Below are 18966 nucleotides of genomic sequence, written 5' to 3'. Positions count from 1 at the left end.
GAGATGATGGATACGATTGATGACTACGAGTCTGAGAGCGTTGAGCTGGAGAAGGCGGAGGGCCATCNAGTAGGTTTTACTCTTTTGTTGTGCTTCTTCAGTGTCCAGTAATCCTCCATCGTTCTCCAGAGAGTGTTTCAAATCCAGTTTGGTTGAACTCGACTAGTCCTCACAGTGCTAACCATGTCTTTGATCCGCTTTTGACAGATTTCCTCAAAATAAGCTTGAACAGTCCCGTTATCAAAGGATCCCATGTGTGGGTTTTCTAGAAAAAAAAGAGCTATTGTGAGTGAAAAGAAGACATGTAAAGCTATGTGACATAAGGCTTATTGTGAGTGAAAAGAAGACATGTAAAGCTATGTGACATGAATCCTTACCGCAAACTCAAGGATGTATCTCTGTTGTTTTTCCCGCGGCACACATGTCTACCTGTAGAAGGGACCTTCGAATTTGTTTAGAAGAATTTTAGTAATCTTTCGAACAAGTTTCGATCTTTTGTCACGAGTAAACCTCCATACACATGAACCAATAAGCCTTCGTAAGTAGGTTACTTAAAAGCTCCATTCACAAAACATTTACTCACCAAGACAAAAAAACACCATTGCAAAAGTAACAATACGCATACGCACGAGTAAACCTCCATACACATGAACCACAAGAAATGAGATCAATACATGAACCATCAGTTAATGAGTCAAAAGAAACAATACGCATACGCACATTCACAAAACATTGACTCACCAAGACAAAAAAACACCATTGCAAAACATTGACCTACAGATTTCTCTTCTAACATTCACAAAACACCATTACAATACATGAGAAGAGAGAAAAATCATACCATTGGGTGTTCGGTATGGGTGTGGGAGAGAGGACCGTGGTGAACTTATCCCTGTTTGGCACCAGAAGCAGGGCATTTAGAGCCCGAACCACGTCCTGCTGGTGTTCCGGCAACACCGCAGCAGTTTCTTCTTCAAAGTTGTTGCCTTGAGATGATGGATACGATTGATGACTACGAGTCTGAGAGCGTTGAGCTGGAGAAGGCGGAGGGCCATCTTCAAGAGTTGCATGAGTCGCTGGATTGTATTTAACTTCTTCTGAAGGTGACCAACTGAATCAAACGTTAGAAAACCTTTTAATTTAATTTATTAAGATACAAGTCAAATAAATGTGAGTTTCAATAGAAGAGCATATCTATATACAATGCAAATAATTAATAAGAGACTATAGATCAAAGAAGTAAATTAATAATTCTTTGTTTTATTTCTTTAGTATGCAAATCAGATGACCTGTGTAACAACTGAATACACTTAGTAAAAGCTTTAGAAAAGTGTAAGAAGATGATTTACAGTCATCATCTTTTCTTATTTGGATACCGTACGTAACAAGCAATAGAAACGTGAGGGGAGAAACCAGATCGGAGCTTTGTTTTTTCTTATGGGCAGAATGTGACTTCGTAGTTAGCTCCGGTACATGTGAAGGTACTCGTTTCGTCGTCATAAGCGTAGCTATAGGCGTCAGGGCAAGCCCTCTTAAAAATCCTCGAGAAGTCCGTGGGAAGACAAGTTTGTGGCGTACTGTAAGCTCCACGGCAACAGTATTGATCCGTCTTAAACGCTTCACAGGCGTTCTTGCACGCCACGACATTGTTCTGAGGACCCATGACCTTAAGCTCGTTAGGGCAATTCGCGTTGAGGTCAGCGACACAGCCTGCGTACTTGCAATCTCCGGATCCTCCCGAAGGCCTTATCCCCAACTTAACATTGTAACCGTCGACAAGGCTCACGTCGTAGAAATCCTTCCCGCCATCGCCTACGAGGGTGAATTCAGCCAGACTTACGGGAGGAACTCCGCCGCCGTTACATCTTAGACCGCCGCAGTCTCCGGTGACGCATCTACCGTTGCCGGCGCCGTCAAAGCTGCATCCGGTACGAGCCCAGAACCGGCCTGACCATCCTGCTGGAGCTGTGAGCTGTCGGGAAGCACCTGGAGTCAGTTCAAATCCGCCGTCACCGAGCTTGGGTCCTTGGCCCGCGAGAGTTCCGGCCCAGACGGTGGTAGGGCAATTGTTCTTAATAGTGAAGACGGTGGCGGAAACGGCAATGCCGCCTGCAGTTTAAAACACAAAACTAAAACATCAAAAATACGAAACTGTGTATAAAATTATGTTTACAATATAATTGTGATCGAAAAAAAAAAAATTGTGATCGAAGACGATGATCAAGAAAAAAAAAAAAATCATGGAAACGACACTTAAGAGACAATATTGAAAATTCTATTCCTATGAAAAAACAGGTGAAGAGTGTAATAACGTAAGGAGAAAGATAACACATAAGTGAAACATACGAAAAAAAAGAGAGAGTGTGTGTTTGATGTTGTTACTTGTGATGAACACGAGGAAGAGAATGTTAAAACTAGAGATAGCAGTGCAACACAAAATTGTTGGAGAATTAGACAATTTGGCAAATATTTGTCTCAATGTAATGAACATATATGTGATATAGTGTAGAAATATTTAGAGTAAGATGCAAAATTGGACAATTTTGGAAAGTTTGATGATAGAAAAGAGTATGATGACACCATTTGACCTTATAATATACTTGAAAATTAATTTGACTAATTTTTTAAAATTATTTTGATGGTTTTTACAAATTAATTATTCAAGGTTTGCGACAAATTTGCGACTGATTTGCTAGACCCATAGCAAATTCGTCGCAAATCCATCGCAAATTACTCAAAACACAGCAATTCCCTCGCAAATAACAACCTTAAACTCTTGAACTTAAACCCTTAAGATTAATTACATTACTATTAATAATTAAAAAGATGAATCCAAGATTTATAATCTAAGATAGGTTACAAATGACAGTTTCAAAACCTAAACCCAAAAGACTTTGCGAGGGATTTGCTACGGTCTCNGGCAATGCCGCCTGCAGTTTAAAACACAAAACTAAAACATCAAAAATACGAAACTGTGTATAAAATTATGTTTACAATATAATTGTGATCGAAAAAAAAAAAATTGTGATCGAAGACGATGATCAAGAAAAAAAAAAAAATCATGGAAACGACACTTAAGAGACAATATTGAAAATTCTATTCCTATGAAAAAACAGGTGAAGAGTGTAATAACGTAAGGAGAAAGATAACACATAAGTGAAACATACGAAAAAAAAGAGAGAGTGTGTGTTTGATGTTGTTACTTGTGATGAACACGAGGAAGAGAATGTTAAAACTAGAGATAGCAGTGCAACACAAAATTGTTGGAGAATTAGACAATTTGGCAAATATTTGTCTCAATGTAATGAACATATATGTGATATAGTGTAGAAATATTTAGAGTAAGATGCAAAATTGGACAATTTTGGAAAGTTTGATGATAGAAAAGAGTATGATGACACCATTTGACCTTATAATATACTTGAAAATTAATTTGACTAATTTTTTAAAATTATTTTGATGGTTTTTACAAATTAATTATTCAAGGTTTGCGACAAATTTGCGACTGATTTGCTAGACCCATAGCAAATTCGTCGCAAATCCATCGCAAATTACTCAAAACACAGCAATTCCCTCGCAAATAACAACCTTAAACTCTTGAACTTAAACCCTTAAGATTAATTACATTACTATTAATAATTAAAAAGATGAATCCAAGATTTATAATCTAAGATAGGTTACAAATGACAGTTTCAAAACCTAAACCCAAAAGACTTTGCGAGGGATTTGCTACGGTCTCTCGCAATTCTCTCGCAAAGTTTGGAAATATAAATTACATATTTTTATATGTTTGCTAGGGATTTGCGAGGGACCATAGCAAATCCCTAGCAATATTTGCGAGGGATTTGCGATGCAGTTTTTTCTATATAACTAGAAAACCTAGTTTGAGCGAGCTCAAACCTCGACTAATCCGCAGCCGCAAAAAAACCTCTAACCCTAATTCCTATCTTCTTCGATCTATCTCCTCCTCTCTTCTCCAATTAATCTCCATCTCTCTTCTCTTTTTCCGGTTACTCTCTGCATCTTCTCTCTTCTCCGGCGACCTACGCTTCTCTCTATCTCCTCTCATCTCTGGTTACTGTCCCTCTCTTCTCTCTATACCCTCTCGTCTCCGGTGACTGTCTCCTCCTCTCCCCTCTATCTCCGGTGAGTCTCCTCCTCTCTTCTCCGATCCATCTCCGGTTACTCCTCATATTCTCTCGATCTGTAAGTGTTGTTAGTTTAAGTTTTAGATTTTAATTTTAGGGTTATGATTTGGGGGTCAATTTTTAGTTTAGGGTTCTAATTTCGAGTTTAGGGTTCTTAATTCGTGTTCAATTTTGATATTAGGGTTTCGATTTCAGGGTTTTGATTTTAGGGTTTTGATTTTAGGATTCTAATTTCAAGTTTAATTTGTTTTTTGTATAATTTTAATGAATTTTAGTTTTAGGGTTAAGGTTTAATTTTGATTTTATTTGATTTTTAGTAATTTTAATTTAAGGGTTTCTAATAGTTTTATTGAATTTTTCTTTTAGATGTCTTCTCGAAACCAAGACGGGTCTGTAAACCACAATATTTACAGTCGGTTCATATCACCTCAAGGGTTATCTCCTCCCATCTCTGCTCAAGGCTCTGAACAAAGGGTACCTGCTGGCTCTGCTCAAAGGGTACCTTCTCCCGCTTCTTCTCAAGGAACCTCACCAGCAACACAAGAAAACCGTAATGCAACCTCTCCGGTGGTGAAAAATGATATTCCTCCTCAGCAGTCAACTTCGCGTGTCAACAGTACGACTGTCTCTCAAATATATTTCACTTTGGAAGAGTTATTTGCAAGTCCTGGGCGTGCTAGCTTACCAAAACTGGATCCTAAGCGACCTCCGGGTAGTCTCTGGTGAGAATGTTATCTAATCTATAGTTGATCTTTATGTTTTGTATTTTCATTGATCCTCATTCCATTTTTCTTGTGGTTTGTAGGTTTGACCAGGATTCTTCGGTTGGTGCTACTGTCCGGGCCATTTTTGAAAGAGATTTCAAAGAACCTCATGCCAATTGGACCCAAACACCAGGTGCGGTTGTAAAGCGGTGGTTTGAAACTTTTGCAGTAAGTAAAATGTTTCTTGGTGAATTAAATTACATTTTTTGTGTGTTTACTCACTCTATTTGATTCTGATTCATGTTATATTTTTGCAAGCAAACATATAACTGGGACCCTTCCATCAACGGAAGAGTTAGAGCTGCGTTTGAAGCAAAGTTGAAGACCCGGATGAGTGATCAAGTGACTCGGTGGAAGGGTAAGTGGAAGCGAAAAGGTAATGATGCAATGCCGCGTTGGCTTGATCCTACCGTATGGGATGGCTTGGTCAAGTTTTGGTGTGAACCAAAATCAGAAAAAAGAGTATTAATAGCCGCAATGCTCGTTACAGTGATCCTGAGGGCACCAGAATACATAAGCACCGGTCTGGTCAGACTTCTTTTAAAGCTAGAGCACGAAAGCATGTAAGTTGTTTCATTTCTCTGTTTAACACAAGTTGATTAACACAAGTATCTACAATATTTAACACAAGTTGTTTTATTTCTCTGTTTTTAGTCTGAGAAGACTGGTGAGGCACTTCCTGATTTCCTGCAAGTCCTAGAAGACACTCATAGGAGACCTGATGGGTCTTTTGTTGATGGACTGTCTGAGAAGGTGTACAAGGAAGTCTCGTCAAAGGTAGCTCAAGCTGAGTCTGAGCTATTATCAGGGGATAACATGGAGAGTAGTGCTTCTGGCGGGTTATCACTGACTGTGAAGAACCACATTTATGCCGAGGTAAAACATGCTTCATTGTTTATGTTTGTGTTTTGTATCTTCATTGTCTAATTGTTTATGTTTGAGTGATCAAGTGTCTCTGTTTTGTTGGCAGGTTGCTCCTAAGAAAAAGAACCGGGTATATGGGGTTGGTAACATGCAAGTAGAAGCATTTTCAGCTCAGATTGGTCAACCGCCTCCTCCTTCTGAAGATCCACTTGTTCTAGCTGCAAAGCTTGCTGCTGCCGAAGCTGTTCTTGCAACTCAGGCTAGTCAATTACAGGCCAATACAGTGAAGATGCAAGAAAATTCAGAGAAGATGCATAGTTATGATGCATACTTTGAATATCTTGCAGAGAAAGATCCAGACTTTGCTGCTCGATTTCCCCGAGAAGATTCAGCGGCCAGACCTGTGATCGGAGTACCAACCACCGGAGTACCAACCACCGGAGTACCTACCACCGGAGAATCATCCTGATATGAACTCTCTTTCTTTATCTTTGAACATCTCAGTTAACTTTGTAAACAGTCGGTTACTCTTTACCGTTGTAAACATATTTTGTAAACTTAGTACTTTTAATTAGAGCTTTAATTTGCATAAGTTTAAGGTTTATTTCTAATTATAGGTTTACGTCTAATTACAGGTTTAACTCTAATTAAGCTTACCAAAATTAAAAATTATATTTTTTTTATACTATTATTATTATTTGCGACGGAAATTATTATTGCAAAAGCCTCGCAAAATTGCGAGGGATTTACTAGATACCAAAATATCAAGGAATTTGCTATTTAGATAGTTCCTTGCAATTTGCGACGAGTTTGCGAGGGAAAATATTCCTCGCAAAATTTGCGAGGGATTTGCAATGTTGACCGATTTGCGAGGAACTTACTTCCCTCGCAAATCTCTCGCTTTTCTTGATTTGCGACGGATTTGCTATATATTTGTCCATCGCAAAACCCGTGTTTTCTTGTAGTGATAGATGGAGGTTCGAGGGGCAGCGACGTAATCTTATAAAATTTTAATCAATTATGATTTTTGCTTTCTTGATAGATATTTTATTTGGCTGTCTGGATTTTCTTTGTCTCAATGGTTTTTTCTTCCATTAACTTAATTACTATCAACTGGTGAAAAAACAATGAGAAATCCTAATTCAATATTTCGTTTTGACTCGGCCTTGCCATTAGGGTTGTGATGTTATTTGTTGCATGATTTGTGATTAATTCACGACTATGAGATTTAAATAGATGTGTCTAATTGTGATTCAAAAATACGAGATCCGATCCGGATAGACATATTTTGTTCGTGATTTACTAGTCTTACATCCAGATTGATGTGTTTGTTGTGACCCACGATCGTATTATACCGATCCTCGATTAGTCAATTATAAGACCCGGATAGATGCATAAGAGGGGATTGACAACTTGAACGCGCCATCGCTCGATCGAATCCTATAGGGTTTTAGCTAGGTCATATCGGCCGGCCACCCACGAGCCATCTAGAATATGAACCCTAGACGATGTGATGGGCAAGTATATGGGAAAGGAGGCACGCAAATCATGGCTGAGACATCACATATATTATAATGACGTGGTAACTGTTAAGATCAAACCATTTGTGACAAGTTCGTATCAAGTACCGTTAAAAAACAACCCACGACGTGAGAAATCATCTTTGTAGATTTTATTTTATTCATGTATTACCATTGAGTTAAGTTGAGTTATGCACTCAACTCATAGATTATTCAAAAATGTTACCAATTAACAACAAAACTAAAAATTTTTAAGTTGAGTTTGAGTTACAATGTGTTATGGTTAAATTACAGTTTTGAGTTATATCCTTTGTAAAATTGTTAACTCAAAACATTATTCAACATCATTGAAATTTTCATGAGTTAAGATGTGGTAAGTTGAGTTATCTATTTTTTTAATTAAAAAAACGAAAATTCAGTTATATAATACAAAAAATATTCTTTTTGTTTTTATTTAATTCATATATCAATAAAAATAATTTTTACTGTTTTCCTTTTATTTAATAACTTTTTAATTAGTTATTTTATTTCTCCTAAATTATTATTTTTATTATCATTTGAAATGAAAATAGGCATAGACCTAAATATGATAAGATTGTAAATATTATGACATGCATGTAATTAATTTAATATTCCTATGAAAACGACACTTAAGAGACAGTATTGAAAATTATATTCCTATGAAAAAACAGGTGAAGAGTGTAATAACGTAAGGAGAAAGATAACACATAAGTGAAACTAGAAAAACAAAGACAGAGTTTGTTTGATGTTGTTACTTGTGATGAACACGAGGAAGAGAATGTTAAAACTGGAGATATGCGCCATTTTTTTTCTTTTCTCGTACGTATTTTTGTTGTGTTTCTGTGCTGTGGATGATGATCAATGCTAATGGCACGGATCCTCTATTTATAGATGCGGGTCTGAGCCTTCGAGGGGTAGGGGTGTAATTAATGTTATCAATTTTAATCAATTAGAATTTTTGGTTTCTCACTTTCTTGATAGATATTTTTGGTTCTCTGAATTTTCTCCTCACTGAATTTTCTTCGGCTGTCTTAATTTTCTTTGCCTTAATTGTTTTTTCTCTTTCATTAATTTACTGTAAGTTGGTAAAAAAACATTGAGAAGTCCTAATTAATTTAAGACTTGGTTTTGTGATGCACATGCACTACCCTAAGGTTTTAGTGACCAATGTGATGTTATATATGATTTATGATCCGCAAGTATGAGACCCAAATAGATTTGTCTAATTGTGATCCACGAATATGAGATCTGATCCGTATAGTTATAGACATGTTTTTTGTTGTGATATTTACAAGTTTTAGATCCAGAATGTCATTGTTGTGATCCATGCACGAGTGTAAAACCGGAATATAATAGGATCATACTTATTTTTGTTGTGATACTCCATTATAAGGCCCGAATGGATGCATACAAAAAAGGGGATCAGCAACTTGAACCCTAGGGTTTTAGATCATATCACCATCTAGAATTTGAACCCTAGAAATGTGATAGGCAAGGGTATGGGCAATGAAAAGATGCAAACCATGGCTGAGACATCAGACGATGATGACACGCGGTAACTCTTGAGATCAAATCAAACCATTGTTGACAAGTTCCGTTAAAAATCACGATAAACGATTTTCCAACACGTGAGAAACTATCTTTCATTAGAACAGCCATCACTTATATGTATATCGTTTTGAAGTTTCCATTTCATTTTTAATTTCACTGCTAGATTAATTTATTTTTTCAGTAAATTTAAACGTACCTCTGTTCCGCTAAATTGCACCGAGAAATATTAATTTCATAAGTTTAAAAGTGTGGTTTTGGAGTTTTTTTTGCACACAGACTAACAATATTTCTGCATAATCTTTTATATCTTCTAAAACAATATTAAACTAGAACTTCGTTTAAAAAATCTCTATATAAAAAGACATTAATTGATGACATAAAATTCAAGTGATATATATATATATATATATATATATATTATATATATATATATATATATATATATATAAAACAATGAAGGCGAGGGATTTCTAGTATATCGGAATACTTTGAAGATTATTACGAGTTGAGAAGCCTGACTTAAGACTTACAGAAATGGGTTCATAAATCCGAACCAACTTTGGGTCCGAGGAAATCTTGCCGTGAGGGTGGGTGGCTGCTTACTTTGAACCCTTAATTTCAGTAATGAGTGAGTCAACGTTGTTAGGCATAAAAGCTGTCGTGAGGTTAAGATCATCAGCGACGGCTTTTTTTCAAGCACAAAATTATGTCTTTTTCGAAGAATTACAGAAATAAGTTTTTGTATTTTTATTGGAATACAGTCTGCGTGTGTGTGACTGCGGAAAATATTCAGAACTCAGCTGATAGAGACAAAGAGTGATGTGGCTCTTCTTACTAAATAAGAAAGACGTCGAACATGGTTCATAATCAAATATCTATTAGTCTCACTCAGAGTTACATGGTCCACACGGTTTTTATGCGGTTGTGATTCGTAGCACCTAAAATTTAATTAACATTAATATATGGTTGTAAGATTTATAAAACAAGAAAAGATTATAGGTTTTTGAGTGTGGATTTATATGCCAAGAGGCTTAATTACGGCTCCGATTGGTAACGGCTGTTACTTATGGTTTTAAAGACTTTAACTTTAAAATTCTAGATGTAGAGAATTTGGTTGTAGATGTTATGACTGTAACTTATGGTTTTAAAGACTTTAACTTTAAAATTCTAGATGTAGAGAATTTGGTTGTAGATGTTATGACTGTAAAAACTTTAACTGTTAAAATTTGATTGATAACCGATACTTTTAAAACTTAAGCTATTACTTTTATTATTAAAATATATTAAAATGATAATGAAAATAAAAATTATTATTATTGAAATGGATCTTAAAAGAAAAAGAAAAAAATAAGAATAATTAATGTATAAAAATAATTTATGTAAAATTTATATATAAATTTTTGGAGAGCTTTTAAGTATAATGGAGAAAGAAAAAAATAAAATTTTATATTTGTTTAATTTTAAAGCCTGGTTTTGACGCTTTAAAAAAATCTGGAAAAAGAAAGAAGGAAAAAAAAAGTGATTTACAAAACTTTAAAAAAAATAAAAGTAAAAAAGTCTGATTGACAAATAAATGACTGTCAAGGCTTTAATTTTTTTTAAAGTCTTAAAAGTCTTGTACCAATCAGACTTTTTTTACTTTTATTTTTTTTAAAGTAAAAAAAATACAACTTCATGCAAGTTCTTAAACCTATTATACAACTAGATGGTCTTATTTACCTTTGATTAAAGAAGGATATATATGAAAGGAAATGTAAACTAGGATGATATTTCAAGATGTTCTTGGTATATATTTTTCCATGCATATCTTAATAACAGTCAAATTGAATTCATCCATAGACATTGTTAGATTTGGCCATTTGGGTTTGTTAGGTATTTTCCAAACCAAAAAGGTAAAGAATGTTCAAAGTTGGCTCAGTCAAAATGATTACACTTTTACCTACTTAGATAATTAATGACTAAGGAGAACGTAAGATTTTTTTTTTTCTTTTTTTAGAATGAATGTAAAATTGTATTCATAAAAAAAAACTTCTCTTTACAACGAATGTAACATTTCTGATTTTAAAAATTTAATACATGGAAGAAAAGATTAAGTTCTGGTAGAAAACCAGCGTATAAGGATATCTGTGTAATCACGGTGGCTTGAATTCAAAAGGAGGAGGAGCTTGTTCCGAATGGTCCTGTCTATCCGTTTACCGAGTTGATGGGCAGAGAGTGGTTCTTCTCATACCGAGTCGAAGGTAAGAATCCTTATATATTGTTTCGTTCAATGAAACTTCCTTTACCAACTGAATCATTTTGACAATAGAGTTAGTTACCTGTTGTTGTTTCTAACTCAATGAACAGAAGAGTTTCACAGTTCCAATATACCAAGTTCTGTTGCTCGATGATAGTTTGGAATGATATAAAGATTGCTAACAGTTGCATTTTGCAAGACACACTGTTTTACATAAAAAAAAAGTGCAACTAAGACATACAAGTCAAATGAACATCTGAGTTTCCAGAGATCTTTATGCTTGTAAATTATTCATGTTATTTCTTTGTATGCAAAGAAAGAATTGTATGTACAACAGAGTTATTGTTTTTTTAAAAACTTCATTACTAAAATCTCCTCTAAAATAACCAAAAGATGGTGGGAACTTGTAATAAATAACAAAAGATCTATACGTGTAGCTTCGACCAGCATATATACTTTGAAACAGCTATGTGAACATAAGGCTAGATAGATATTGAGATATATGAAACAGTGCTGTCCAAAATATTAGCATTGCAAAAGTTGCGATGCATTTCAGAACCGAAAGGTCTTCTTGATAGGAGAAATTCCTCTGACCACTGAAATCACTGGACATACAGTATATAACATGCCATCATAATTTTGGCCAAAATCATGAGTGTTTGCAGAAATGTGGCACTGTATACACAAACTGTGAGTTAACGGTCCATTTCCGATTAATGGGTCAGAATTAGTATATGGGCCTCAATGTTTTGTTTCAGGTCCAGGAGAAGTCTAATTCGGTAGAACCTTCAAGACTGGTCAACACTCTGCTCTTGTCCTCACTTGGAGTGTACTGGTGCACTGAATCATGAAGTGATGAAGATGATAAGGTTTGTTACGCCTAGCTAGGTTTGATGAGTGAGCTGTAAATAGAGCGCATATGAGGTGTATAAAAGGATGAGCAATGAGTCAAAGAAGGCGTGAGTAGCAAGCGGGAAAAAAATCTAGAGAGGTTTAGTTGGATATTAAATAGATTTTGGTTGAAGATAAGTTCTTGCCTTAAATTGCAAGTAGTTGGATCCGGTACGAGTGAAATTTAAAAGCTCGAAGCGTAGTCATAAGCGTAGCTGTAAGCACTACGGCATGCGTTCTTGAACATCGTCGAGTAACGTCGGAGAACAAGTTTGCGGCGAACTAAACGCCGCGCAGGCGCTCTTACACGCAGCTATACCGTGTGTCGGTTTGACGGTTAATCTAGTCGGAGAACAAGTGTGTAGTGTGTTTGGTCTTTACGTACATCGTCGATTTTGACGGTTAAAATAAAATATCGTGGGTCACAGTTACGGATTCGTAATTCGTAAATGAAAAGTTGACACAACGTAATAATGGTGAAAGAGCATTCCCAATTTAACGTTGTTTCTTTTTACTTAATTAGAACCAAAAAAAAATCAAATTAAAGAGATGTGAAGAGACACATTCGTGTGAGGTTCCGTTAGAAAACAACCCACATTATTCCGAGCAAGTAGAAACGGTCTTCTCACCGTGAAGATAAGAGGTGAGAAGACTAATTATTTTTCTTTTTTTTTGTTCTCAAGTGAGAAGACTGACTTAAACATACATTGACTTAGACAAGTGAGAAAGAGTAGTTCTCTGAACTTGCACTAACTAAAGGTAATGACTCGATGTTACTAACCAGAATTCTTTTTCTCTCTTAACTCATCAGAGTTACATCGGCCACACTGTTTTGATGTACATTTGAGCCATGATCAATATATTTCCGTTTTAAGGTGCTATTATTTACTCCCTCTCATGTTCTTTATTAATCCAAATTCTAGGAAAAAAAAAAGTTGGTGCAAAAAACACATATTTTAGGTTTTCTATCCATCTTTATTTGTTATTAATAATGAATTGTAGACTTTAAAAAAAATAATTAGATATATACTATTGCTAATCATAAAAATAACACACTTAAAATTAGAATTTTAATATGTTTTCTTAATATACATGTGTGAAAATTTTGATTAACTAAAAATTTGAGTAATCCAAAATTGATTAACTTGAAATTTTGATTAATTAAAAATTTGACATAATGCGCCGTCAGATTTTTTCTAGGAACCATGCAAAAAATATTAAAAATTCTTCAAGGAATTATAAAGAACCTTAAACTTCTATTGACGGCATAACCATACCAAATTATTCTTCTATCTTGAAATAATTTTGAAAGAAAAGAAAAATCTACACAATAAAGTTTATAGTGCTCGTACGTAGACTTAAAACTCTCTTAAAAGTCAATATATTCGATCCAGATATTTATTTTATAAATTAAGAACATTAAACCATGCAGACCAGAAAAAAAAATAAAAAAATAAACATTTCAAAGCAAAGCAAAACAAAAGAATGCAGCAACCCTATGTGTACGCTTACCCACAAGGTGCTGGCGCTTCGGCTCCTTCGACTCCACAACCACAAGCGGGAGTGATAGTGGATCCAAAGTACTGTTCTCCGCACCCAGTAGATCTGGCGATCGTGCGGAAGTTGATGAAGGTAACGGACGGTAACTTCGCGATAACGAATGTGGACGGAAACCTGTTGTTCAATGTGAAACAGCCGCTTTTTTCTCTTCACGAAAATAGGATCTTGCTGGATGGTTCTGAAACTCAGGTCTTGACTTTGCAAAGGAAGGTACAAATTAAAAACTGACCTGGCGTGCATAACTTTTGATGTATACACAAATAACACAATTAATAAAGATTTGGTAATTACAGATGATGAGCAGGCATGACAGGTGGCAAGTTTTTAGAGGAGGGAGTACAGATCAGGGTGATCTGCTATACAGGGTGAAAAGATCGCCGATGCGTGAGCGAGAGGGCAGACTTGATGTGTTTTTGCCTCACAACAAAGACGAGAAGATATGTGATTTCAAAGTCAAAGCGAATAGGCACGAGCGTTGTTGTGTCGTCTACGCCGGCGAATCTGACGACGCCATTGTTGCCAAAGTAAACAAACTATCTCTTTCCTTCCTTCCATCCACTTCATCAGTTCCTATATATGCATCTCACTTTGGACTTTGGTCTACTCTTAGAAGTCGGTATTTCACACTGGGACAATATTTTTACTACAAGTCTAACAGAGTATATTTTGATTTATTTAAAACTGATTTTTTTTACTAAACATATCTAAAAAAAATATGAACAATTTTTGCTGTGAAAAAGAAAGAAAATTTGAGCAAAACATAAGAACAAATTAAAATCTTAAAAGAGCAAATGAAAAAAAAAGTATATAACTATAGGCTTAAGTTTGAGACATTAAAACCAAATAGATGATATTATCTATTACCAATTATACCAAAAATATAACATTACAGACTGTTACATTGAAAATAAATAAATAATTATTTACGATGGACTCGGTCCAATTAGTGATGAGCAGTTGATTCGTGCGACGGTTTTTTCTATAGTGATCAACAAACAAAAATCCATTTTCTATGAATTAATGTATATGGTATAGTTTAGTTTATGTGGAATCATCATATTTCTTTTTTTCACGTCTGGAAATAAACATGTCTATACACAATACACTATGCACTGGGAGTTTGCCAATTTTTTTGAGAAATAAAAACATTTATTTCTGATAAACAAAAAAAATGGTATGGTTTTGAATGGCAGGTGCACGAGAAGCACACGGTGCGGAGCGTTTTCTTGGGAAAGGACAGTTACTCTGTCACTGTTTATCCAAACGTTGATTATGCCTTCGTTGCCTCTCTCATTGTCATTTTTGCTGAGGCAGGACGCCTCTAGAAAATTTTAATTTTTCTTTATTATGTTAATTTCTATGGTTTTTTTTTCCCTTTGTCTCGTTTTTTACTTGGCTTAATTTCCCTATTTCAAACTTATTTCCTTTTCTCTAGTTGGGATTTATTTTATAAAAGAGGTCCATTGTAAGATACAAAATCTCATAATTCTTATTCTTAAGAAAATCATTTAGCTTTTCTATTGTATTCTAGAGGAACTCACTACAAGAAAACAGGCAAATAGCGACTACACTATTAGTTATTATTTAGTCGCTAAACGGTGTGTTACAACTAAATAGCGACTAAAACCAGTAAATCGAGAGTCGCTAAAATAAATAGTAGTAAAATTAGTCGCCAAATAGCGACTACATTAAGACTATTTTGTATAGTCGTAAATTTAGTCGTAAAGTAGTCACTAAATTTAGTGACTATGCTACGACTACATTATGACTATTTTGTATAGTCGTAAATTTAGTTGTAAAGTAATCACTAAATTTAGTGACTACGCTACGACTATTTTACGACTACACTAAATAGTCATAATGTAGTCACCAAATTTAGTGACTAATTGACGACTAATTTACGATTATGTATTTAATTAATGATAAAGTGTTATAACACTATAATTTTGCTATATAAATATTTAATTTGATTTATATAAAATCTTATATTTGAATTTTGTTTTATAAATTCTATTTAATTGGATTTACATCTAATTCTTATATTTGAACAATTATAAAAATATATACAATTAATATTACATTAACAAAACACATCTTACATAACATCATATTCATTACAACCCCAAGTACAAAAGATAACAAAAAGAAAGAACATTGATCAAGAAAACAACAAGAAGTAACTCTTACACAAGTATTCCAAGAAAAGAAAGAACACTGATCAAGAAAACAACAAGATCTGCAAAAAGGCTTCTTCCAATCGTTTCCCAAGTGAGGCTTCTTGTGCTTGTATCCTTCTCAAATCAGGAACTGATCCTTGCAATCCACAATACCTTAAGGTTATTCCAAGTTGAAAAGATGAAGGTACAAAGACAAATTAAGCTCACTATTGAAAAAAGTAAAAAGAAACGAACCCATTTGAAACCTATTGCACAAATACTTGTAAAGTCTTAAAATTTTACTAATCTAGAAAAATTTCCATATATTAGCCTTTGAAATATCATAATCAACTTAGTTGTTATCCAGCTGATTGTATAAGATGAGCTAGAAGTGAAGAGTACCTTAAGCAGATGTTGATGTTGATGGAGTTGGAGTTGGATCATTTTGGGGAAGAGGTTATGTGGTTGTCTCTTTAGCTGAATGGCTTGCAAACGAAATTCTGAAACCGTGGATCACATTCTCTCAGAAACTCCTCCAATATGGAGAATTGGTCAATCTTGTCCTTCTGGGCAGCAATAACTTTGGATTGCTCAGCTTCACGCGCAGCAATTTCTGCATCACGCCGCTGCAGTTGAGCAGCCTGTTCTTCTATCATGCGTTGAGCTTCCTTCAACTGTTCTTCGAGAGCCACAAAGGTAGAAAAGCCACATGCTTGCTTATGCGTTCCATTGACAAGGCAGTCCTTAAGGCTTCCAACTCCATAAGGTGTTCCTCTTGAATCCTTCTCAGTGGACTTGAAAATAAGAGAAAAGTTAAGATTAAAGGATGACAAATTAAACTCCAAGACTATAAATGTGTATTGGTTTTTAAAAAAAGTTACCTCAAGGAAAATATCTGTATATTCTTTTGTTGTGAGGTCCCGTGGCCGTGATTCTCCATCTGACACAGCAAAAGACTCTGCCTCGAGCTGAGACAACCTCTCTTGAACAGTCTTCTCATTTGTTTCTGCAATCTTCTCTGCCTTCCAATCAACATATGTACTATCAGGCTTTGTATGTGCCTTGATAAAAACCTCACCAAGTCGAACTTCTCTTCCCAATTCCTCAACCTGCAATATTAGCAGAGATTAACTAAAAAAAAAATAACAGTTATGTAAGAATTGAAAGTGGCAAAAATAACAGCTACTTAACCATTTCGTCTTGAAGCTGTCAATACGACTTTGGCCCTGAGAGGTGGACGTGAGGACCTAGGCCGTTACGGTCAGACATATGGGCATCAGAGTAGGTTTTACTCTTTTGTTGTGCTTCTTCAGTGTCCAGTAATCCTCCATCGTTCTCCAGAGAGTGTTTCAAATCCAGTTTGGTTGAACTCGACTAGTCCTCACAGTGCTAACCATGTCTTTGATCCGCTTTTGACAGATTTCCTCAAAATAAGCTTGAACAGTCCCGTTATCAAAGGATCCCATGTGTGGGTTTTCTAGAAAAAAAAGAGCTATTGTGAGTGAAAAGAAGACATGTAAAGCTATGTGACATAAGGCTTATTGTGAGTGAAAAGAAGACATGTAAAGCTATGTGACATGAATCCTTACCGCAAACTCAAGGATGTATCTCTGTTGTTTTTCCCGCGGCACACATGTCTACCTGTAGAAGGGACCTTCGAATTTGTTTAGAAGAATTTTAGTAATCTTTCGAACAAGTTTCGATCTTTTGTCACGAGTAAACCTCCATACACATGAACCAATAAGCCTTCGTAAGTAGGTTACTTAAAAGCTCCATTCACAAAACATTTACTCACCAAGACAAAAAAACACCATTGCAAAAGTAACAATACGCATACACACGAGTAAACCTCCATACACATGAACCACAAGAAATGAGATCAATACATGAACCATCAGTTAATGAGTCAAAAGAAACAATACGCATACGCACATTCACAAAACATTGACTCACCAAGACAAAAAAAACACCATTGCAAAACATTGACCTACAGATTTCTCTTCTAACATTCACAAAACACCATTACAATACATGAGAAGAGAGAAAAATCATACCATTGGGTGTTCGGTATGGGTGTGAGAGAGAGGACCGTGGTGAACTTATCCCTGTTTGGCACCAGAAGCAGGGCATTTAGAGCCCGAACCACGTCCTGCTCGTGTTCCGGCAACACCGCAGCAGTTTCTTCTTCGAAGTTGTTGCCTTGAGATGATGGATGCGATGGATGACTACGAGTCTGAGAGCGTTGAGCTGGAGAAGGCGGAGGGCCATCTTCAAGAGTTGCATGAGTCGCTGGATTGTATTTAACTTCTTCTGAAGGAGACCGGCGTACTTGAGGTTGAGGTTGGCGAGTAAAGGAGCCCTGAAATAGTTGTTGAGGCGGAGGATAGTCCCGGATCTGGGATTGCGTTGAATGTCGTGGCAAAATGGGGACTTCTTCTTCAGGTGTCTGCTGCGGAGGAGGAGCTTGGACTGCCGGCGTGAAGTCATACTGATTGGGTAGATTGGTAGGCCGTAGTCTTGACCCTCCGTGAATCTGAGAAACATTACAAACAAGTTTTCTTTTTCTTCCTCGATTAGGCATCTTAGGGTTCGATAAGAGAGATTGATAAGAGAGATTGAAGATTCAGAAGAGAGATTGGAAGAAGAAGAAGATGAGTTAGGCGGCTTAGGGTTTTGTCGAAGAGAGTAAGAAGAAGTAGGTTTTGTCGTAAAGAGTATAGGAAGAAGATGGGTTTGGAAGAAGATGGGTTAAAAGAGTGTAATTGGATTTGGGCCTAGCTCAATTCAATTTTAATGTTGTTAGCCCATAAAATGTTGTTGTTAATTCAAAAAAAATATGTTATTACATAAAAACATATATCCATCCATATAAACATTTTATTTAAACATAAAACAACACAATTTTAAAAATAATAATAGTACATAATATATTAAACATAATTAAATATACTATGCATATGGTTACATTGCTTTTATACATATATAATGGTTATATCTTGGTTGAATGGTTTATGCAATAATTTTTATATAATTATTATAAAAGTTTAAATTTTGAAAGTTTAATGTTTAAAGTATAAGATTTGGGATATAGGTTTAAGATTTAGGGTTAAGTTTTGATAATAATATAAGATTTGGAAAACTATAATTTTTTTCAGCCTTAGATATCAGTTTTTGGATATATTATATCAATTAGACTTTCGTATGTAATTATTAAACCTTGGTTTTATGTATATATATAATAATGGTTAAGTTTTG

The 18966-nt window shown here is 35.3% G+C and overlaps 3 protein-coding genes across 3 annotated transcripts; 1 reads left to right on the top strand and 2 right to left on the bottom strand.

Moving 5' to 3' along the window:
- On the bottom strand, nt 1404-8157 carry LOC104702240 (pathogenesis-related protein 5-like). The gene is made up of 2 exons (XM_010418064.2): nt 8073-8157; nt 1404-2109 (listed from the first exon to the last, which is right to left on the bottom strand). The coding sequence occupies exons 1-2, from the start codon at nt 8119-8121 to the stop codon at nt 1436-1438; spliced, it is 723 nt and encodes a 240-aa protein (XP_010416366.1). The 5' UTR covers nt 8122-8157; the 3' UTR covers nt 1404-1435.
- LOC104702239 (protein LURP-one-related 15-like) lies at nt 13432-15075 on the top strand. Its single transcript, XM_010418063.2, has 3 exons — nt 13432-13765; nt 13849-14079; nt 14749-15075. Exons 1-3 carry the CDS (start codon nt 13481-13483, stop codon nt 14878-14880), a joined length of 648 nt encoding a protein of 215 aa, XP_010416365.1. The 5' UTR covers nt 13432-13480; the 3' UTR covers nt 14881-15075.
- On the bottom strand, nt 16123-17560 carry LOC104704893. Its single transcript, XM_019227436.1, has 4 exons — nt 17301-17560; nt 16903-17188; nt 16593-16820; nt 16123-16505 (listed from the first exon to the last, which is right to left on the bottom strand). Exons 2-4 carry the CDS (start codon nt 16903-16905, stop codon nt 16185-16187), a joined length of 552 nt encoding a protein of 183 aa, XP_019082981.1. The 5' UTR covers nt 16906-17188; nt 17301-17560; the 3' UTR covers nt 16123-16184.

The sequence above is a fragment of the Camelina sativa genome, chromosome 7, assembly GCF_000633955.1.
Source record: "Camelina sativa cultivar DH55 chromosome 7, Cs, whole genome shotgun sequence".
Lineage (NCBI taxonomy): Eukaryota > Viridiplantae > Streptophyta > Magnoliopsida > Brassicales > Brassicaceae > Camelina > Camelina sativa.
Note: the sequence above shows the minus strand (reverse complement) of the source record. Positions and strands in the feature narration are given on the sequence as shown.